We start from the raw sequence: 24654 nt of genomic DNA on the forward strand, positions 1-24654 counted from the left end.
AGTGATGGCCAATACAATGTATACCAATCAGCATACAATAATCTGAGTTGCTTTTTAGAAATACTGTGAAAACAGATAGTTGTATTTAACAGTTTATATGTATGTTTCCGTTATATGCACAGCAGACCCTGTTACTAATTTTGCAGGGGGAGTTGTCCTGACAGGCACACCCTTCAGTGAGCTTCTGCTCTCCTATACACAGGGGCTGCTCTGTTGATTTGCCAGTCACACTTATTCTCTCCTCCTCCTCCCAGTGACAGCTCTGGTGTAAATACTGGATGACAGAGCACCACTCTTGCACTTTTTCTGGCCAGATCAGTAGAGAGGAACCTGGAGGGATTATTACATGTATCAGCATATGAGATGGTAGCTGACTCTTACCAGTTCACTGTGACCTGTGATTTGGAATGAAGTGAAGTGAATTTTTACACTGATGTGAGAGTCGCAAACTTGGACTTCCAGGATTGTTTCATAAGTAAATTGAGGTTTTAAGAGAAATCTTTAACCACCCCCGCATCATTTTATGCTGACACTGCTCTTTCCAAAACCATCAGGAAGAAGATAGATGTATTCTAACTTCTGTTTTCTCATGTATTTTTTCACATTTCATAGAGTTTTTGGACTGTGATATAAAGAAAACTACTGTTCTAAGTCATCAGAGAGACTGCGTCATTTTACCAGCCTTAAATGAGTGACTAACTTATGACTGTGATGTTACTTCACAAGAGACCATTGCAAAAAAAACAGCTGCAATTTTATACAACTCAGCGCTTGTGAAGTGTTGTTTCTAAGCAGTGCTACTTGGATTGCTCTTATAGCTGTAGACTTCGTAACATTTTGTGGTTTTGGTGCTTTAAGGAGGGCACAGAAACTTGAGAAGACGAGGTTGGGTGCAGAGTTTCTTCACATGCTACACCCCTTCTCCACCACCCCTGCAGATTTCAGATCAGACATTCACTTCCTGAGCTACTGATCTCTGGACTCTTTTATTCTGTTCAGAATAGATCAGTGATAAAGAGTCTTGAATGAGAATTGAGTGCCTTGTCTTGTATACTACATTTTACAACTTGTGAAACAGGCACTAAACTTCTAGTTCAGACCCAGTGGCTAGCTCTTTTTAACTCTTCTTGTTGTAATGCGTATTCCAGTAGACCCAAGCACCAGTCGGCGCTTTACTCCTCCTTCGACTACCTTCTCCTGCGTCAAAATGGGAGACAGTAATGGAGCCCTCAGCTCTTCTGGCCCAGGGCGAACAAGAACAGAGGTGCGAACGGTAGTGGATGTCCTTGCAGATCATGCTGGAGAATTGGTTCGGACTGACAGCCCCAACTTCTTATGCTCTGTCCTGCCTTCACATTGGAGATGCAACAAGACCCTTCCAGTAGCATTCAAGGTATGTTCGGTACACTCTTCCATAATATTAAGCGTAACCTTCATATTTATGTAATTTAAGAACAACTGTAGTCTTAATACAATGATTGTTTAGTGACTATTACACCTGCATCCAAGTGACAGTCAACATATGGCATGTCCTATAGACTGTATAGTAATTTAGTGATCATTGTATATATTCTTTTACTTTTTATGGATACATTTTTATGCAACATGCTAACTCTCTGTAGTAAAATAATGCAGTTGGATTCTTGTAAGTTGAGCCAAAAAGCAAATACATCAATTCTGCATCTGTACAGTCGGACAATTCTGTTATTCCAATTATTATAATTATACTGATAAAGCCTAATTTTCCACCTCAAATAAAAATCACAATATCAAGATTGTGAATTGACAGTGATATTTTTTATGGTTATTCTGCAGGTATTGCTTAACCAAATTGAGTGCATTAGGAATGGTGATAGGGTATGGTTTGGTATGATTGGTACACCACTTCACAAACCAGTCAAACCTCATTGTCACTCCTCCATCTCTTCTGAAGATTATCAACAGTAATGATCAGGAACCAAAAAACCTACATTAACCATAAAATTCAGTAAATTGTGTGTTCCTCTGTGAACCTAGCATCCACGTGTGCTACTAGCTCATTCACTGATTTTCCTTCTATATAACACTGCTAGATGATAGTTCTGTAATTACATAGATTGATTAGATATTTCCAACGTCACACTAAATTACAGGGTTTCATTTTAAGGAAACCATCTGAAACATACATATGAAGCTCAAATAACTTCTAATTCACAAAAACTGCAAACGGTATTTTTTAGTAACAGAACTATAATTATTAGCATTTGCAATTGTAACATTGTATAAAACTGAAATTTCAAGTTTTATTGAAGTGTTGTATCTGATGCTGGGAAATCAGTGGGTGCTGCTTAACACATTCAAGCACATGCGATATCTGCGGTTAGAGATAGAACAGAAGCAATATGACATAGATCTGAAGAAAGTTTTGTTGAGAATAAAGTACAATGACATCTAAGCATAGAAGTAAACAAGAAGTGTTAAGGTTTTGTTTCATTTCCTCCACTTTAAAGAAATGTAACAGTAAAGCGAGTCTCCATCAGTAGATGCTGCAATTATCTTGATGCTTATATTAATAAATTGTCTACTCTTAAGCTAGAGAGTGAATACGTATCAGTATCAAAAGCATATATCTATCAATGCTTGATAAAATGGGACAATAGTAAAGTATAATGTATCAGTTGCATATTAAAAATATGATAGATGTTTCATCATATATTTTAATATATATTCCTCTTTGTAACCATCAGAATTGTTGGGAAACATTAAATATTGTGATTTTAACATTTCATCTGATTATTCAGTGTTAATTTAACGAATTATTTTTGTATAGCGAAAATGTTATTAATGTGTATATTTTCTTTAGAACATCAAATTGAAAAAAAAAAATTAATGTAGGAAATAATAGTTATCAAAATGTTATTCCTGGTATACATTTAAAGGCTCTATCAAATTTAAGGTAATATTTCAACAAAAAGCAAAAACCATAAATATTAAAATAATTTGTTATAATAATTTGCTATAATCAACATATTGAAAGTACAGGTGATTAAATAGGTAAATAAAATATAAGAGGTTCTTTTTTACTTACAAAATCTTTAAAGTACTAAAATGACAAAAGAGAATTGATATAACCAACAATCATTCAAATGTGACAAAACGTTTGAGGAGCAAGAACAGATTCAAAATGAGGAAAAAAGACTATAAAAAGAATGACTGAAAACTAAATTACAAAAAGTCGAAATCACACATGTATACCAATATGAATACAATTTGTAATGCTACGCAAGTAAAACATACATAGTAAAGGCATATTCTTATGTACTTTATAGGTTATTAGCACTAATAGTATCTAAGACAATTCACAGCAGCATAAATAGATATATTACCTATTATATAAAATAGTAAAAAAAATACAAAGATTATGGAATTAATAGAAACGAAAGAAATAAAAGAGAATTTTATATAATGTATCATTTGTCTTAATTTTACAACTTTTGTATCAATTTAAAACTGTAGAACAAATTACATCATTATCTAGATGCTAAAACACAATAATTAGAATGAGAATAAAAAAGTTGTGGCATTTGTTTTAGGAGATAAATAATCTCATAAATTCACCTGCACTGATGTTGCCACTGTCCATGTAGGAAATGCTTCTCAGTTTTTATATATCTTTGTTTTATGTATATATTGTATCAGATTAAATCACTGCTGACCAAAAAGCATCTACTGCACCCTATCCAAACCATTGCAGATGGTGCATTTAGATAATGCGATATCAAGCGATATCAGGCTAGGTCATATCTAGCAATAAGTCATAATTCGCCCAAAATGAAGAATTGAGTTGAATGAAACATATGGAATTTATAGGCAGCATTTACTGATTCACACACAACTCTCCTATCCTCTGGTCTTATTAACATTGCACACGTGATATAGACCTGGTTAATATTAAAGAAATATCTTCCTCTAATCATGGCTGTAAATGTTTCCCTGCAGGTTGTAGCACTGGGTGATGTGCCTGATGGGACAGTGGTTACAGTGATGGCTGGGAATGATGAGAACTATTCAGCTGAATTGAGAAACGCTTCCGCTGTTATGAAGAATCAAGTAGCTCGATTCAATGATCTCCGTTTTGTTGGTAGAAGTGGAAGAGGTAGGCCTCACCCTCTCACTATTTTAGTAATAACACAGAATGTGACCTATATAACTGTTCTACTGAGTCATGTCAGAATAGAGATACAATACTGTTGGTAGCTGTGTTAATGTCACCTCCATAAGGCATTATTTATTATGTATTATTCAATTATATTATTTATTTCATCATTTATTTCAAATGAATCAATTATTCTTATAAGGCCAGTTACAACATTATTTTTGTCAGTATTTAGCATCAATATTTACAATATATACTTGGGCATACACACCAACATAATATACGTCATACACATGGTACAAATACGTTAGCCATGTATTACACAAATTAGACATACTCATCATACACATTAGTTAAATGCCACACAAACAAAACACACATATCAAACACATTAGATGGAAAGGTTCATCCTAACCCTATGCCCTTCTTTTTTCTTGGTACTTCTCTTTTTATAACCCACTCAAGTTTTTAGCTTAAAAAATGCATCAAAACCAATTTAAACACTGACTGTATACTTAGACCCTTAATGGAGGTCAAAGACAACTTTAAAGGCTAAATACTATACATTGTATATGATCTAAATCTTCAGCTATAGCTTTACAAATATTCCACTGTAAGTAATATATAACAGAAATATTCATTACATGTAATGTGTCAGTGGGAAAGAGTTATATAAGCTTTGAAGTAGGTCATCATAATTTGATGTTTGGATAATTTGGAGTTCCCAAATTAACAGGCTGAAGTGCATTCAAAAGCTTTATTGCTAGTATCTGTATGTGTTCTTTTGATTGAAATGCTAAAACCTCACCCTAGGACCAGCAGTAAAACAATAAAAGGTTTGATGGCATTACAAACAGTAAGAAGCAATAGCCTACCGTTAGCAATTAACCCAGGGCGACTAGTCTGCAAAACCAGTAGTCAGCATGATGCCACAGAACACTTCTTGTAAGTAATTGACTCTTGATTTAGAACAGCTTGTAGAAATTACTCGGAACACATAGAGAAAGAAAGACCACTAGAGCCATACTGCTCTATGAAAGAGTCCTGGCATCATAGAAATTGGGATGTTTAAAGCATTCAGGTTAAAGGTGTCAGTGAGAGCTCTTGTCTGTTATTCCAATGATGCTAACAATGTTTATATCGATGATGACCCCAGATAATACACTTATTTTGTATAGTACCGTATACTATAACATAGTGTAATACAGAATATAGCATGGACAAACATGATGGGGGGAGATAAGATGCAAGTGTTTGGCCACCAGCAATCTTATGTGTATATCCAACTATACAAAGCAGTGGTGTATGATTTTATTTCAATTATGAATATTTTGGTTTCTGGGTTGTCAATTATGCAGTGCCAAATGGTAAGCCATGGGTTTATTAGTCAAATTCTTTAAAAGTTCTTTAAAGAAGAGAACAAGAGAGGCCTGGAGTAAAATGAATGAGAAATCCCCTTTAAATGATGAATAAATCAGTTACACTTGGTACATCTAGAAAGAAACAACAAACTTTCTCCCAATATGTTGTACACAAAAACATAGGGCTCATGCCATTTTTAACAACACCAGTGTGCCTCCTATTATAAAAGGCAGACATATTTTTTAAAATATGAACATCTAATCCAAACCACTTATTGTCGTAGGTACTGACTACTTTTAAAACTTTCAGCATCCTTTACGTTGGTAGAAGATCACAGATCTGACATCACACCACAAACTCATTTAATTAGATCTACTGAGGAAATCAAAATCATATCTAAACTATCAAAACGTATCAGATGGGTGAAGTATAGGATGTATTTAAAGGTGCCAACTACCTCCAAGTCATCAAGAAGAAAAGCAACATTGTGTAGTAAATTTGATAAGCGTTATTTTAGAGGAAAATCTGTTTTAATTCCAATGTAAATTAGCCTATCTGTGCATCATGGGCAAGGTCATGTCTGCTGGTCATGCCTGCTTTCTTCTTACTATGCTGCCCAGCACAAACAATTTCTTTACAGCAATGATGGAAATAATTTGCAGAAAGAAGAAATAGAAAGAACAAAACCTCTTCACCAGTAGGCTTTTGGTGGGTCTCTGAAAACCCCACAGTCCCCTAAATGTGTGTCCTGAGTCCCCTATTTCATAACACTGGAGTAACCCTTTGAGAAATTTAAAATCTCACAGTCCCACATACAAACTCCATTCACTGTCTATAGGGAAAAACCCAACATAGTGCAAAGTTTCATGTTATTTAATTTAATAGTGGTGTAGAAGTTTAATATTATAAAGTTCATGTCTACATGCATGGATATAAGCTTTTATGATTTATAATTACCTATAGATGTTGAAGCATTAACATTTCTTTAACATTTCCGTCTTCTTGTTTAGTTTCCTAAAATGCATACTTTTTTTTCGGCACTTAACTGACTGCAGATTGGCGATGGAAAATCTGCCCTTTTATGAATTAAGCTTTTATTTCTGTGCTTAATTATCCTGTTAGAGTTTTTTTCATGCTTCCAAAACAAATTCCCAAACTGGAATGCTTTATAATTCTAAATCTGGTCTTTGAACTGATTCATCTTGAGTGTATTGATGTAATTTCAAAACTCAAAAATAAGTGATCACAATAGCCTCATGTCTATCCAAATGTTTTGCACACAGTAATGATTTAATAGTCTACGATGTCTACTGGAAACTTATAAAAACAAATTAGTATCTACAGTGAAGGTATGTTATATGACTTAAACTTTGAAAGAAGTCTCCAGTATGTTTCCTAAAATTGCTTGTACTGGTGCAGGCAGACAATCGTTAAAGGGATATTCTTGAAATCAAAATTTTACATCTTCCCACAGGAAAGGTGATGATTGTGAGTGGTACAACCTCTGATCTAAAGAATAAGGATATTGTATCAGTTTTTTGTTTAAAATGGTTCTCATGAGGACATAATATTCCATTCAAACATCACGATTGCTGGGGGTGCTAGACCCCCAGCAATCAGACATGTATTACATATCCCATAGTACTGTTTTGTTCTGAGAACCCCACTTAATGGGGGAAGAACACGATTCTCTCAGATCCCACAGTCATAAGTAATGTAGAATTATAAGAGCCACCAAGCCACCAGGTTTACAGAAAGTATCCATGATAGAATCTAGGGGATTCCCTAGTGAATTTTTGTAAAAAAAAATACTCTGAAATGAAGCCATTTCACTTAGTATTTACACCAACAGGACGTCAGTGGTATGAATGGAGTGCTTTACACTGTTAGGGCTCATTCAGACTGCTCATGAGGTCTGTATGCTTTCCGTATTTTGGGGGGAGATGGCATACTGACCCATTGATTCCTATGGTCTGTTCACACATCCATTTTTTTTTTACAGTTGTGAACACGTGAAAAAAACAGATGCCGATACAATATGTATCTGAACAGGGTTATGACTATGAACATAGAGTGTAAATGATGAAGAGAAAGGAAGCTTATTATGTTGAATACAGTATCTTGCCTTGGGCATCAGCTTTGCATACAAGACTTGAAAAAGTTGCAATTTTAACACATGGGATGTACTATTTAACTTTCGGCCACAAACGCCACTTTTTTTTTTTTAAAAAGTGGGCCTGGCAAAAATAAAGGTTTGCAAAGACAGGGGCACCTTGGTCTACCATATTTAAAGGGAATCTGTCATCAGTAATTGGCCTCATAAACTACTACCACTATGTTATTTAGTAGCTTCACACCTTACAGCTTATGTTTCTTTGTCTCTGGATGCAGGACCATCAATTACAGTGAAGGGGCATTCTGAGGCAGGGAGAGCTTGAATACAGTGCTAAACTCTCCACCTGACTTTATACAACCAATTTACACCTCACTTCAAAGTTGATTTTCTGGATGAAGCCACCACACTGGTCCATGAAAGAAACATTATCTAGAAGGTGTTCAGTTGCTTGACAACACACTGGTAGTGGTTTATTAGGTATATTTGTGAAGTCAGTTTCCCTTTAACTGGCGCAGTTAAAGGTTACAGAGGAAATCAACAGTAGACCTGGCATAAATTTAATTTCCGATGCTCAAGTGTTGCGCCTTTTTGGAGTTTTGAAATGTTGTGTGCTATGTGCGCTGATTTTTAAAATTGGTGCATAACACCATGGAGGCCTTTCATCTATATTGGTGCAGGTTCCATGTATTTGGCGCCCAAATTGGGCTGTAATTTAGACTGGGATATTAGGGGTTAATGAAATGGTGCATGAACAAAATTGGTCTGAAATCACTCCACCTTCATGAAGGTGAACTCTGCAGTCCAGCTTTTTGCAGCTCTAAGTGTGCACAAAAGATTGTGCCAAAAAATGTGCCAGGAAATGAGGAGTGCAGGAAAAGTGCTGGGATTTAATAGCTCTACCTAAAGTTCAGGCCCCCCAAAAAGAGGTGTGACTATCAGAAAAGTACCAATATTGTGGCACTGACACGTAATAAATAAGGCTCAACAAGCACAGCAAGAAAATCAGCAAAAAACTGTCGGAAAGTTAATAATGAAGGCCCCCCCCCCCATGTGATGCACATTTTTCTTTTCTGGACTAATCTTTCTCAGGACTTCAAGTCCATTGACGTCCTTCAGATGCCAACAGAGATGAATACAAAGAGTCATCAGCTCTCTGCATTATCACTGTGCCTCTGCTGCTGCTGTGTGTAGCAGAGGTGGCAGGCACGTTGTAATGCTTCAGGGGGGGCACAATATCAAGGTGAGCTAGGAAGCACAATAGCAGAGGGGGTCAGAATATGAGAGGACGACAATGTGATGTGGGAGCTGGCAGAAGCACATTGTGAGAGGGAGATGGGGTCACTAAGGGGGTAATTATACTGGGTGGGGTTGTAGTAAGGGGCAATACAAAAGGCGGGGCTTAGGTAAAGAAAATTATCTGCTATGCGCGACACATCCTTTGCCCTTCTTTCTGCATTGCAAAAGTTGGGTGGTATGCTTATTGATTTGTGACTTACTGTGGAATAAAGGAAGCAAACTATAATTTTCTTTAAATTGTATTTATACCACATATTGCCCCCTTCTAGAAGCCCAGAGTGACCTGTCTGATGCTAACATGAACATTAAACCATGTTATGGTTTTCTATCTGTACTCTACGTTGTTAGATTCTGCGCTTTGTGAACAGGAAGTGATAACAGACATCAATTCTTGGAATGGAATATTTTACTTGTTCAGTTTCTGACTTACCACAAGGCAGTTACCATATACTACAGTGCCAACCACAATTCCAGTACAGGCAGTCCCCGGGTTACGTACAAGATAGGGTCCGTTGTTTTGTTCTTAAGTTGAATTTGTATGTGAGTCAAAACTGTATATTTTATAATTGTAGTTCCAGACAATTTTTTTTCCCCAGTGACAATTGGAGTTTCCAAATTTTTTGCTGTAATGAGACCAATGATTATCAATAAAGCTTCATTACAGACACCTTACAGCTGGACATTGCAGCCTGGGACTATAGTAAAGCATCCAGAGAGGTCACCAGAGGTCACAGAGGGCAGAGTGGTCCATCTGTAACTATGGGTCGTCAGTAAGTCGGGTGTCCTTAAGTAGGGGACCGTCTGTACTCATAGTAAAGTTATATAAAATGTTATAGAAATACTTAGGTGGGTTAGATGAGTTACTAATGGAAGAAGTCATCCAAAATTAAATATTTTAAGGAGAGATTATTATAATGCAGCATATCCACTGATTAGAAATCTAAAGTATATATTATGTAAATTAGGTTCAGTTGTATATTATAAATAAATTAATATGTTTCTTTTTATCCTCAGGAAAGAGTTTTACCCTGACAATCACAGTTTTTACAAGTCCTACTCAGGTGGCCACATACCACAGAGCCATTAAAGTTACTGTTGATGGACCACGAGAACCAAGAAGTAAGTCCTTTAAATAATGTAGTAATACTAGAAGGAATAATTTACACATGTTGATACCGAGAATGCAATATTTTCATGTTGCCAATAATTATTTCCACCATAATTACTTGGGTTATTAAGAAACCTGCAAATAAATTCAATAGTTTTATTGTCTCCACAAAATATAAACTTTTGGAAAAAAAATAATAGTCACCTTGCCTGATATGTTTGTTTTAGAACATTCTAGAGTATTCACTTCATTAAAACATTGGAAATTGTCTCTGTTATTTTTATATAAATAAATAAACTGATAACTGTTTTTTGCCATTGCATTTGGCATAGAGGTGTATCCATATACATTCTGATATTCTCATTGCTGATCGGTCAGTGTGTGTAGACACCTCCAACTGCCAACACTCAGTTGACAAATTTTTTAGAAATGTCTTGGTGCAATACCAGGAGAAACACACAGAATAACAGCATTTATTTTGACATATATTACATTAAAGGAAACCTGTCAACAGAAATTGACCTAATAAACCACTACCATGACATCAGCCAGAAAATCAACTTTAAAGTGATATGTAAACTGGTTGTATAAAACAGTCATATAGGTCCCAAATTGATACAAGTTAATACGTCATCACATATTGCAAAAAATGACACCTTACATAAGAGTCCGTACACGACTCTTCACGACTGTGAAAAAGTTGCCTCAATATTTGGCAAAATGGAAAATATTTTTCATGTACAAAACATTAAAATATTTTAAAACCTATTAAAACCTTGTAAGACCTAAATATATTTTATATCCCTGTGATCCTAGTGACCCAAAGAATAAAGAGAAAGTGTAATTTGGAGCGCAACATAAAACCAGTAAAAACGTAGCCCAGAAGAAAACACCACAAATGTTTTTTTTTGTCAATTTTACTGCACTTGTAATTTTTTTCCAGCTTTCCAGTACATTGCATGGAATATTAAAAGGTGCCACTAAAAAGTACAATGTATCCCGCAGATAACAAACCCTAATGCATCTCTGTAAACCTAAAAATAAAAAAGGTAATTCTTTTGGAAAGAAGGGAGTAAAAAACAGAAACACAAAAACGAAAAAAGTCCTGTAAGGGTTGTCTCATTTCTTTATCACACACAAATATTTATTGTATATGGCTGTAAGATACACCTAGAAGCATAAAAGAGACTAAAAAGTTAATTTTACAGTGCAGGTTCAATAGGTATTATATTGGCATATAGTGCCCCTGGTTTATCAAGCTTGATTTTGTTGCTAGATTTCCTTTAAGGCAGAGAAATATTGTTTGATTCACCTCAACATTTAGGAATGTTCTTGCTGTTCTATAAATATGATGCAAAGAGAATTACCGTATGTAAATGTGAGGAGTTATGAAAAGGAGATTTAAGCTGCAAAATATGAAAACAACCGTGCATAAAAATAATCAGAAATCTGTCCTGGTTTTATTTAATGAGAGCATAACATGAAACAGCAGGCTGGCAGCCTGTGGTCACTATGTGGTTTCTTAGGAAAGAAAATCACTACTGTTCAGCTTGCAGAACTGTATATAGAATATCTAGCAGTAATACATAGCATGAAGTTGCAGACCAGTGTTCCAGAATTCAAGTAACCTGGCTTGTTGTTGACTCAGTTCACCTGTAAAACTGATATATAGAGATTTTAAATGACCGGGCTTGAAAAGGCCTGAAAATTGTTGTTATTATATATATATATGTGTGTGTCTTATATTCTAGGTTCTATTCAAAGTAGCCACCTTTTGCTTTGATTACTGTTTTGCACACTCTTAGCATTCTCTTGATGAGCTTCAAGAGGTAGTCTCAATTGGGTTCAGGTCTGGTGACTGTGGAGGCCAAGTCATCTGGCGTAGCACCCTATCATTCTTCTTCTTCTTAGTCAGATAGCCCTTACACAGCCAGGAGGTGTGTTTGGGGTCATTGACCTGTTGAAAAAGAAATGATTGTCCAACTAATTGCAAACCGGATGGATAAGTATGCTGCTGCAAGATGCTATGCTTACCATGCTCGTTCAGTATACCTTCAATTTTAAATAAATCCCCAACAGTGTCACCAGCAAAGCACCCCCACACCATCACAACTCCTCTTCTATCCTCTATGCTTCTAAATGGGAACCAGGCATGTAGAGTCCAATCGTTCGCCTTTTTCACAAAGACACGGTGGATGGAACCCAAATTTGGACTTATCAGACCAAAACACAGAGTTCCACTGGTCTAATGTCCATTCCTTGTCTTCTTTAGCCCAAACAAGTTTCTTGTGCTTGTTGCCTATCCTTAGCTGTGGTTTCCTAGCAGCTATTTTACCACGAAGGCTGCTGCACACAGTCTCCTCTTACCAGTTGTTGTAGAGAGGTGTTTACTGCTAGAACTCTGTGTGGCATTAACCTGGTCTCTAATCTGAGCTGCTGTTAACCTGCAATTTCTGAAGCTGGTGACTCGGATAAACTTATCCTCCACAGCAGAGGTGACTCTTGGTCTTCCTTTCCTGGGGTGGTCCTCATGTGAACCAGTTTCTTTGTAGCGCTTGATGGTTTTTGCAACTGCACTTGGGGACACTTTTAAAGTTGAAAGAATATAGACAGGTGGCACTCAGGGGAGAGCCTGATGAAGTCACCTTAGGTGTCTCTGGTGTTGTGGTCCGGTAAACTGCTATGATTCTACTTGTATATGGGCTATATGCAGCGTTCTATACTTTATGACTATTGTTACATAGGAGAGTTTACTGTGCCACTGTGTTAGCATGCACTTTATTTAGCTGATTCCTTTTGGAGCTCTTATTGTATTTACATATTGACTATACATTCTGACTATATATTGACTCTTGCGGGCTATTTTTGGGTTATTGAAGTTTGTGGATTGTGCCAAGAATCTCTGTGTCTTTATGGAGATTAAGAAAAGGGAAATGAGAGGCGGCAAAGAAAATGTGGGGGCCCACATTGAGAACAGGTCAGAAAAAGCCGGGGAGATACCAGGGGGCTCAAAATAAGAGAGGGGGAATAAAGGGGGTTTCAAAATAAGAGGGGTAGATACAAGGGGGCCTATAATTAGAAGGAGAAGAAGAGAAGGGCCACAATGAAAGGGGAAATGAGAGGGGACTGACAATATAAGGACTGACAATATATATGAGGGTCCACAATATTAAGAGAGAATGCCACAATGAGGGGCCACAATATGAGGAGGAGATGAGACGCCACAATATGGGGGGGGGGTAACAATATGAGAGGCCGCAACTAGAGGAGATGATAAGCCACAATAAGTGGAGGAGATGAAGGGCCACAATATGAGAGGGAGATGATGGGGACCACAATATGAGGGAGCGATGAGAGGCCACATTATGTGGAGGAGATAAAGGGCCACAATACGAAGAGTAGGGAAAGGGGCCACAATATGGAGTGGAGATGAGGGGCCACAATATAAGGGGTAGATGAGAGGGGCCACAATTTGTAAAGTAGATGAGAGGCCACAATATGAGGAGGAGATAAAAGCACCACAATATGAGGAGGCAATGAGAGGGCCACAATATGAGATGGAGATGAGAGGGCCACAATATGAGGAGGAGATGAGAGGGCCACAATATGCAGAGGCAATGACAGGGCCACAATATGAAGAGGAGATTAAAGGGCCACAATATGAGGGGGAGATGAGGGGGCCACAATATGCGGAGGTGATGTGAGGGCCACAATATGAGTAGGAGAAAAAAAGTATAAAAGTATATATTTTATTCAGTTTTTAAATTAACTCAAAAAGACTATTCTAAATTAATTCCGTAGTGTGTGGCAGATTTATCAAGCTGTCTGAAAGTCAGTATATTTCTAGTGGCCCATGGCTCAGCTTTCATTTTACCAGTGCTCATGAATATTTTAAAGGAAAGCTGTGATTACCATGGGATTACCATGTGATTGCCATGGGCAACTAGAAATATTCTGACTTTCAGACAGCTTGATAAATTTGCCCCAATATGTATAGTCCCCCAATATGTATTTTTATAGTATAGCGGGGGATCTTTTTCATTTTATTGGGGAATATTAATTTTTATTTTTAAATATTTATTAATATGTCATGTGTATGTGCTTTAACTTTATGTGTCATTTACATATCCAAATTTTTTTTCTTTCTAGTTTTCACCTGTAATTGGGGCATCTGTAAGAGGGAAACGGCCCCTGTGGGAACAGATGTTTGATCAGAGCTGGACTAGGACTGATCAGACCCAGCAGCTCTGATTAACCCCTACAGACCCAGGGGTTGCATGAGGAGGGGAGAAGGCAGAAGCGTTCATAAACCGCTACTTCCTTCTTCCTAGGGTCTCCCCCTATCTCTGACAGCAGGAGACCCAGCAGAAGAAAATTTCTAAAGATGTCCTTTGTCAGTTGTGAGTTAAACAGCATTGCAAACACAATGGCAAAATCCCAACTCAAAACATCTCTGCATTTTATCCATTACTAAAAATTATGTGCTTGCAATGTATTTCAAAATGCAATGGAAACACATAGGGGCAGATTTATCAAGCTGTCTGAAAGTCAGAATATTTCTAGTTGCCCATGGCAACCAATCCCAGCTCAGCTTTCATTTCACCAGTGCTCATGAATATTTTAAACGGGAGCTGTGATTGGTTGCCATGGGCAACTAGAAATATTCTGACTTTCCAACAGCTTGATAAATCTGCCCCATAGTTTCAGTGTTGCCTAAAAATGTACATTTAATTTTCCCATATAGCAGTAGGTGGGCCCCTAAAATCAATTTCACTGGTCCCCCAGTCCAACCCTGGACACAGCTTCCAAAAAAGTTGGCTGAACTTGGGTCCAAAAATGTTCATATTTCCTGGTGTAAAGATAACAAATAGGTGTATAGTTAGACTACATACATTTAAACTACACCAACTTTTAGAAAGCTTTAGTTTCACTCTTAATATGTACACCAGAGGAAAATATATTACTTAATGAGATACCAGGCAACAAAATCTTGAGTATCAACAAAAAGTTACTTTTTTTTTACTTTTAATGTTTTGCAATATAGTCAATTTGTATTGTTTTGCACAAATGCACTTGAGAAATTGTCACATTACGTTGATAGTACAAATTTTAATCTGCAGCAATGATACAGGAAGATAAGGAAAAAATGAATTTCCTGTTAATTTCTAATCTTCATTAGGATGTGTACTTGATGTTACATATGGCTATTCCCACACATGCTACCCATGCATTTGTTTTTATCTTCCAGCTGCTCCTTCCATGCCAAAAGTTAACTTTTGAAATATGCCAATGAGGCTGAAGTGCTTCAAAAGTGTTAACAGAGCACCTCAGGGCTCTGGATCCACATCAATAAAAATCCCTACAATATACTTCCACTGCCCAGCAACTGTCTCTCATCCTCCCCCCTTCAGCTATATCAACACCATCGCATTTACATTCACCAAATTTTGCACAGCAGCTCCCTGGTGGGGCATTTATTATCGACTTTCAAATGGAAAACTGGGTGAATTTTTTTCCCTTTCTGCACCTTATTTATGAAGTTTCAGAGCCACAATATTGGTGCTTTTCCAACACTCACAACTTTTGTACAATATTACACTTTTGTGTAATATGAATATACAAGGTGATATGAGGTAATACGTGAGATCATTTTACCCATACATCCACACACATTATATACAGCCCCCAGTTATATTATCCATACTTCCATATACATTATATACAACCCCTTTGATTATATTGTATGTAGCCTGACAATTATATTATCCATATAAAGCCATATACTTTTTCTGCCCCTGTGATTATATATATATTTATATGCAGCCCCCTTGTTTATACTGTATTTTGCCCACCCCAATTATATTATGTCCAGCTGACCTCCCCTTAGCCCCCTTGTTTTAATAGTATGTAAAGCTTGTGCCCAGAAATTAAAAAAAAAAAATCAGTTACTTACCTTCAGTCACGCTCCCATGCGCGGCTTCTGCCCCAGCTGGGGTCATCACACGCCATCTGGGTCGTCCAGAGCGGACCTGACAAACAGCTCTGCGCTGAACTGCTGCCCCCCCCCCCCCCTCAGGGTTCGGACATCTGCTGCCTGAGGCAAGATTCTCATCTTGCCTAATGGCAGATGCGACCCTGCTTGACATAAGTAATGATAATCCTATGTGATAAAATATTTATACAACCCTACAATAGCATTTGAAAAAAAGACATAATATATATCTTAAAATGTTCATGGAATGGAGCCACTGCTATATATTTCCATATTTCTTAGTGGGTGGGTAGAGATGTTGAAGTGTCATGTACTTTTGATAGTTTAAAGTAAGATTTCATAGATAAACGCAGCACCATCAAAGCTAACAGTCTCTTTCTGATTCATTGTTGGCTACATTAAAAAGATTTTTACCAAATGCAGGTTTTGGCATCAAAGTTTGCACTTGGTAAACAGATGTTACAAGGATAAATCAACTTCATAGGATATGTGGGACAAAGCATGTGTTTTTAATTCCATTAAAACTATCAACTAACTTCCTCTTGGTGTAATATTTGACACAATGAAAGTCATGATTTGAAAAATTAATGTATGAAATCTTGAAATGCTTTTTGTTAGTTTTTTTATTACTTGCAGATTGATCTTCTATATTTAATAAAATGTCATTACTATCTTTGATAACTATTTATGAGCCAGTTGAATGATCCCAATGACTCAACATGGGGCCACAAACATAATAAATTTATCCCCTATCCCCTACTGCTCCAGTTGAGCTGACTCCTTGGTTCCTCCTCCACTTCCTGTGGCCTGCTGGCATACAGGAAATGGTTAGAGCTTCTCCCTCTGCCAACCACTGGCAGCCACTGCCAAAGATGGATCACTGCTCTCTCCTGTGATAGACTGAATATGTATCTTAAACCTAAAAGAAAAAAAAATACAAAAAAAGATACATCTGCCCCTTTTATTTTATTTGTCTTTATATATTCATGTGTTTATTTATGACACATTGGTGATAGTGAAATGTTTGGCTGAACTGAAAAGGAACTGGTACACGTCTACTTATAATCCAGTGGCATGAGCCAGATAGCTCAGTTTGGTGGCTGCTGTTGTGTGTTACTTTCTGTACGTGATGTCAAATTGGAGTGGATATCTCTATTCACTGCTCAGTGTTCCCTTGCATTAAAGTGTGTCATTTGACAGCCTAGTATCCATACTATTGGAACCTATGTTCCACAATTCAATTGCTACATGGTAGTGGCGGAGTCACTATCTACTACTGTCTGGCCTTTCATACACAGAAGGAATCCAGCTCAAGAACAAAACTGGGTTAAATTCCCTCTGTGTATGATTTGTTGGACTTTGAACAAAGTTTATCCGTGCTTGGACTCCCGGTATCACGCTGCTAAGCCCTCAGATGATCTGACTCTCCCTCACATATATATACTGTCTGGACTTTGGTATGAGTGTATTAAAAAAAGTTATGAGATTGAGGATATTTTATTAGTTTTTGCCAAGTTAGGAGCCTCATGTTTAGCCATTTTACTAGTTCAACTATTCTATTGGGAAACGCCTTTGAGCCCCGAATATTAAAAAAAGAATTCAACACTGAATTTTTCACTTATCCACAGAAAAGCTAGTAATACTTTGAAACCCTCTAAAATGCCTGAATTATTGCAAATGAGCCTCTGAGGCCCTTCTCTGAGGGCATTTTAATGCAGCCAAGCACAGGCGTCTAAACAGCCAATGTATGACATTGTGTTAATGGGTATGTATTATAAATTATGTGTGTGCCAAAAAGCTTCACTCAGCTTATACTCAAGTATATTTAAAAAAAATTAGTACTCACCTGAGCGCTCACCCCCGGCATCCTTTTCTTCCCTTGGCTAGTCTTCTCCCCACATCTTATGGCTGCACGCACACACACTATGGCCTGGCTTGTCGCCGCCTCATTATATCATCCCGTTCCATAGTGTGTGCGTGCGGGAGGAGAGCATTGTTGTGCCTCTGCCTGCACTGGCGGGAAGCCAGAGCTGTGCCTAGAAGAGGTGAGTACTAAGTTTATTATTTTATCATGAAAGGGTCCCTCTAGGCTTTCTTATGGCAAAATTAGGTGCTTTGCCTTATACTCGGGTTGACTTATACTCAAGTATATATATATATATATATATATATATATATATATATATTACAAGGTATCTTGGAAGGCAGCATTATACTTATGAATCTTTTAATATTTATTTAAGGTTTAGGGATCTAGATAGCTACAATCTGGCTGCTATATTTCGGGTTCATAGATAAGAGAATTAATTAATATGGATGAATCTCATAAGTCAAATTTTTTTTTTTGTATTGATGTGCGATGGAGACAAAGTTTTATCTCTTTTAGGCAATGGAAACATTTGCTTTATACTGACCATTCTCACTGTAGGTGTTATAGACACATACAACACAGGAAATCACAACATGAAGTGATGAGCAATATAAGACATACACACATTTCCATAGAATACATTTGTATATAGAGGGATGAAAAACAGATAATTCTTCTAGTAAAGAAAACTCAATTGGTCACATTGCTTAAAGCAAAGAAAGCAAGATTTCCATTGCTCTGTCCTCTCCAGAAAATGCATTTAGTGTGACCAACTCATTTCATCCTTTTGGCATATATCTACCCACTTCAGAGGTGGGAATATGAATCTCTCTGCAGGCACTCTGATCAACAAAGAGCCCGTAGAAAGTTTAGGAAAGATAAATAGACATAAGGTTGACGTCAAAGAGCCTTTACAAGTGGCATATAAGTCCAAATTATCATCAAACATTAAGGGTAGAACACTCTTAATGTTTCCCTTAAGCTACTTAAAGAAAAGTAATGCTCTCTTCATTCATGTTATTCTTCCCAATGATCATATGAGTGTGAGCTAAGAGTTATAATAACTCACATCACCTGCACTGTTGACATGGCTTTTAAGATCTATAAGATATGACATCACACATCTCCCCACTGAGTTATTAATTGCAGAACAAGACTAGAATTAAATCTGCTTGTTCCTAATTTGGTATACTTCTAGTGTTACATTTTAGCAGACAGAATTTCACCCAACTGATTCCAGGAAAATACCCTAACTTTTTTTTCCTTAATATTGACTATGCTGTCTGCTACAGATGTCAAAACCATGTGATGTGAAATGAATATTGATTTAGTATTGGATTAAAATGAATACAATGCTTTACTGTTTACTAAACAGCAGTCCTACCAGGTTCATATCCAGGCCTGTAATTTAGTATGCTGATGCCATTTGATACATTTAATAAGCGATTTTGACAGTATTCTGGTTACTGAAAAAAACAGTAGTCAATCCATGACTCATAACACTCAAATTGGACATATTATAGTAATATTGTTAATATATGATTATCCAAATAGTATCAAAATATGACTTAAATGGATTTTCCCATTTCAGCAACTAATTGATATTGTTTGAATAATAAAAAGTTATACAAATTTCCAATATACTTTCTGTATCAATTTCTCATGGTTTCCTATATCTCTGATTTCTAAAACTATGATGGATTGACACAGAAAGTATAATGGAAAATTGTATAACTTATTATAATTCATTATACAAACAATAACATTACATTTCCAACGTGGGCATAACCCTTTAATTTTTTGAAAGCATACATAAAATAGAATGTTTGCTTGTTAAAAGTCTTTTAAGATTTTCCAGTCTTGTTTTCCCTTGGGACATGTCCACCTTTTCCCTTTTGCCTACATGATTTTCTTTGTTAGGTACATGAACTGTTTTCAGATGTGCATACTTTACTGTTTGCTTCAACGCTCAAATCTCCAGTAGGGGCCTTTTACTATATGAGCAGGGAAGTGAAATATCAAAACCATCATAGAAACCTGCATTTTAACCCCTTAATGTTGCAAGCGGTAATCTATGCCGCAACAATAATAAGTATATATAGAGATAGGCTGATAGGATTGGGCTACTTAAAATGGTGATTCTTCTGCAATTGTTCTAAGTGCTGTCATCGTCTCCGGTTTGGATAGATGAAAAAAATTTTTAGGTTAATAGAGAGGTTGGTTGACAAATTAATCTGGGGAAGAAAGCGTATTAGGATAAAGTTGAAGTATTTAAGTAAAGATGTCTATCTTGATCAGAGGTAGTGGATCCTCTGTACCACTGCGGGTGATGATGTAAGCCGACACCTGGGACCGGAGTCTAAGTGGTACCCGGTTTGCATCAGAGCCCGCCGCAAAGCAGGTTGGACTTGTTGTCAGGAGTCAGGAACGGAATCAAGGTCATAACAGGAAATCTGAATGAATGATGTTAAAACTGGACAGGTTGTTGGTGGGTGGTTTAAGGAACTGCTTTTTGTCACCCACTAGAAGACTTTGAGAAAAATTGGTGGGTTTGAGGGGTCACTTGTATTTACACCCTTATGGTAAAATAGGAATTTTGAAGAGGTTAGGAAAATAGTTAAGGGGTTTTCCCATGAAAGAAAATTCTTAAATTTCAATCCCCTAGTAATGTAAACACAATAAAGATAATTTTAACGCTTTACTTCACAATTTTACTAATGGTCAGTGTAAAATTCCAGGCAGACACATTATGATGCATCTAGTTCTATGAGCTGACAATGTGGTTAAATTATCAGGGTACAGGTTTATCTACACTTTAATTTAGCTTATGAACATTGTACTAGTATCTGACACATAGAAAGAGAGAGAGGAGATCCATGAGATTCCTATTATACACAATGACATAGCTCTCCTACATCTTTGCTATTATAAACTTATCTGTCTGTAACATGTAGTTCTCCTCATGCTGCTGCTGGCAGTATGTCAGATTCTGTGTCAGTGTGAGGTCCCTGCAGGGGGCAGGGCTAAAGTGCAGGGGGCAGAGAGAGAGAACTTGGCTCCATGGCCTCACACAGAAATCCAAGATGGTGGCCTACCCTAAGTCAGAAGTTACAGGGGCAACTGATGTTGTGTACACCAGGACTGATAGAGACAGGGTGGAATTATATCTATGAAATGCTGTATTTTTGTTAATAACTGTTAATTAGAGAATGTGTTATTTTTTTATCCTGAGTTATTTAAGAAAATTGTATTTGTGGAAATACCCCTTTAATAAACATATATAGATTGGGTTGGACATTCGTTATATATCAAAAGTGTTTTGTGCTGGACAATTGATATCCTTCCCTGATTTGCAAAAGAATATAATATTGATGGGAAACCCTTTTTTTATTATTTATAATTGCAAAACACTTTCCGTAAGCCAGTAAAGAAATCACTGATTTGGATTTGTAAAGACTATCATTGAAAAATGCTTTATTTCTGTACAAAAGAATAATATTTCTCGAATAAGATAATTCAGTAGAATACAATGTTTCAATTAGTATGAACCATAGAATTATTTATTTTAATTTTGCCATTTCATTTTTAATGCCCCTTGGATTTTATATACCGTAAGACACAACTGAGAGAGAATGCTAATTGTTTCCATTGTGGTAGTAAAAGGCCTGCTTTTGTTCATCTTCGCTGAAGTTGTCCAGGGGTACAATCTTTTTGGTAAAGGATAGATAAAATAATGGAAAATAGATTAAAGACCTCTCTTAACTTAGTTAAATATGTTTATTCTGAACTGTTTTTCTAATGATAACTACCCTAGCTGTTTAAAGAAATATCAAATTATTTTTTGTAGATTAACTTTACTGGCAAAAGTTGTAATTGCAAGGAATTGGATAAATGTTCTTGCAAATTAGTTTAATAAATTGCTATTAATGAAAAATGTATTATAGGAAACTTTGAGCAGTGGGAATAAAATTTGGTCAACTTTGCAGGAATTTTTGTAAAAAAGAGAAAAACACTAATTAATTTTTAATTATTTAATTGGAGTGTTTTTTTCTCCTTTTTTTCTATATATATATATGTATTTTCATATTCTATTTTTATACATATTTATATTGTACAACAACGTATAACTTTAAAATATAAAAAGAGGTCTTGCAGGCTGAGACAGAATTTGTATCTTTGTACTTACTGGCCCTTATGTTAGTCTGCAAAGGGCATATGATACAAATAATAATAATAACATTAATAATATTATTTATTTATAGAGCGCCATTAATACTATCTTCTTTATATAATAATTTTGAGTTTCCCTAAAGGTGTGCTTCCATTTTATCAGTCGTAAACAGAAAATCTGCTGTGATATATCCATTCTCTCTAATTCTGCTGCATAATTATTGAAATTTGATATTGTGAAAGTTTTATGACAATCCTTGTGGAATATAAAGTAGAATGGAAGACATAATGGTTGCCACCCAGGCTCAGAGAATCCAGTATAGAGGTATAGGAGTATATAGGAGTTTATCAGAAGAACATTGATGTACCGGTGACTTCTTCACTTTATTGGTGTTCTTGTGCTTTCACTGATCATATCTGGATTTTACAGGGCACCGACAAAAGCACGAAGAACAGGCAAGCAAGCATTTCTCAGAGCGCTACGGTGATCTGGAGATTATACGGAGGCAGGGAATAAGGGTCCAACCGAATCCTAATCCAAGACCCTCATTGACTAATCCAAACCCATTTAGCACCCAGTCTCAAACACAAATACAAGGTAAGATCATCCATTATTGCTAATAAACAAACTTTTTGTAAGAAGGAAAGAAAAAAGTAGAAAAATAGGATTAGGTTTTTTCCATAATATCCTCCTTTACACTGTGTTATAAAAGGCAGGTTGACACCCACATGAGCCAAACATTGGTTACATAGGGTCTTTATGATGTTTGTATTCTGTCCACAGAGAGATAAGGAGGCTAAAGAGTGGTACTTATAATACAGACCTATATATTATATGTACCTAGCAGCCTGCAAATCCACAGAATGAATCAGGACAGCAGATGACAAGTTGAAACTTGCTACAACTATCCCATACTGCTTCCTCTTAACTAAAAGTTGCCTGTTGTCACTTTTGCTGGCAGTGTAACCGTTAACAGTATTTTGGGATTGAAAACAAGGAGTTTTTCATCTCTATGGGAAATGCCCCCAGGATAGAGGTATTTGGCATGCAATTAAACAAAACACTGCAGAGCTGTCATTGGAAAGTCTGGGCTACTGAGCAGCAAGCACGTGAATGTATGTGCATCTGTCTTTATAGGCACACACATTTATAGTTTTGTGGTCACACTAAGAGCAGCATTATATAATGAGGCTCCCACAATGTTTTCTCCTGTGGCAAAGGAGCTTTTTTTTTTCAAAGGAGCTGAATAAATTATTGTTGTTCTTGCTGTTCTTCCATTAGATTGAAAATCAAGTTTTTTTCTAAATATAACCAATAACATCTATATATATATAGTAATATAGAAAGATGGTGATTGGACAATATTTGTTCCTTAAAAATAAATCTACCATTAAAATCAATCATGATAAACCAGAAACACTTACTGAGGCACCATGACTGTGGTACTATTCTTATATTTGTTATCCAGGGCCTCCTTTTTTCTAAAATCAACCTTTAAGATCATGCTAATGAACAAGAATGTCTCAGGAGGGGGGGGGGGGGCATTACCAGAGCCCTCCGTGCTGCAGCTTCACAGGCTGTTACACTGTACACAAGCACTTCCCAAATCCCACTGTGTGCTGAAACTTCCTCTGCTGCTATGAGAGTACAGCAGGTAGAGGGAGAAACACTAAGGGAGCAGGGAGTGGGTGAGACCGTGTAAAAGCCTGTGAAACTACAGCATGGAGGGTTCTGGTAACATCCCCTTCTAAAATGTTACATGTTAAAAATTGATTTAGAAGGAAGAAAGCCATAGATACACATATAAGAGGATTAACAAAGTCATAGTGCCCGGATCTATTAGTTCATCACTACACATAAATATTGATTGTATAGGGCTATAAGATGCATTTGAAAAGAATAAAAAGTTAAATTTGCAGTGCAGTTCCAATGGGCATTATAGTGGCAAAATGATCGGGCGATGGGATACAAATAAGAATATTCTATTTGTCTATTTGTTATCTGTCACAAAGGTGCCGGTTGGATAACCCCTGAACTGACCACTCCCAGGGGAAGTTTATATATACCCATGGGATGGAAAGTTCTAGGGCTCTTTTCTGTGAGTGCTGAAGAACAGCACACCTCTTAACAGACGGCTTGCAGACCAGGCCTGTTGCTGCAGGACCCTGAGATATACCAGGACCTGCCTCTGAACTCTGCTGCTGAAGCAGCCATCTATCTCTCCAGCCTGAATTACATATACCAAGCTGTGAGCATCCTTTGCCAAACACCATTCAACCAGTGACCTTTCGACCACCTAAATTGTTGTCTTCTACTGTTGCCTATGTTGAAGTTTTCCATGTTCTGGAATAAAGGAACTGTGACTTTTATGTTTGAAGTCCCTTGTCTTCCAGTGATCTCTACCCAAAGTTGCATAACATGGGGGCCTCCTAACCACCATCCAGCCAGGGATCCTCAAACATCCATCGCGAGTGCCCCAGGGAGAGTTACTATATACCCTCTCTTTTCTTGCAATCCACCTTTCGGATACGTGCCTGGCATGGACGAAGCCTGTTCCACTGGTACCAAGTGACTGCTAGGCCACACTTAGCCAGCCACTCAGGT

At 36.9% G+C, this 24654-nt stretch overlaps 1 protein-coding gene across 1 annotated transcript in view; it reads left to right on the top strand.

The window, feature by feature from the left end:
* Positions 1 to 319: 319 nt before the first annotated feature.
* The window catches only part of RUNX3 (RUNX family transcription factor 3), a 36281-nt gene continuing 11946 nt past the window's right edge, over positions 320 to 24654 (top strand). The window contains exons 1-4 of the mRNA XM_072136667.1: positions 320 to 1393; positions 3979 to 4135; positions 9924 to 10028; positions 22480 to 22647. Coding sequence (XP_071992768.1) covers positions 1136 to 1393; positions 3979 to 4135; positions 9924 to 10028; positions 22480 to 22647 — 688 coding nt within the window. The 5' untranslated portion in view covers positions 320 to 1135. The remainder of the gene's footprint in view (positions 1394 to 3978; positions 4136 to 9923; positions 10029 to 22479; positions 22648 to 24654) is intronic.

This window comes from Engystomops pustulosus, chromosome 2 (assembly GCF_040894005.1).
Source record: "Engystomops pustulosus chromosome 2, aEngPut4.maternal, whole genome shotgun sequence".
Classification (NCBI taxonomy): Eukaryota; Metazoa; Chordata; class Amphibia; order Anura; family Leptodactylidae; genus Engystomops; species Engystomops pustulosus.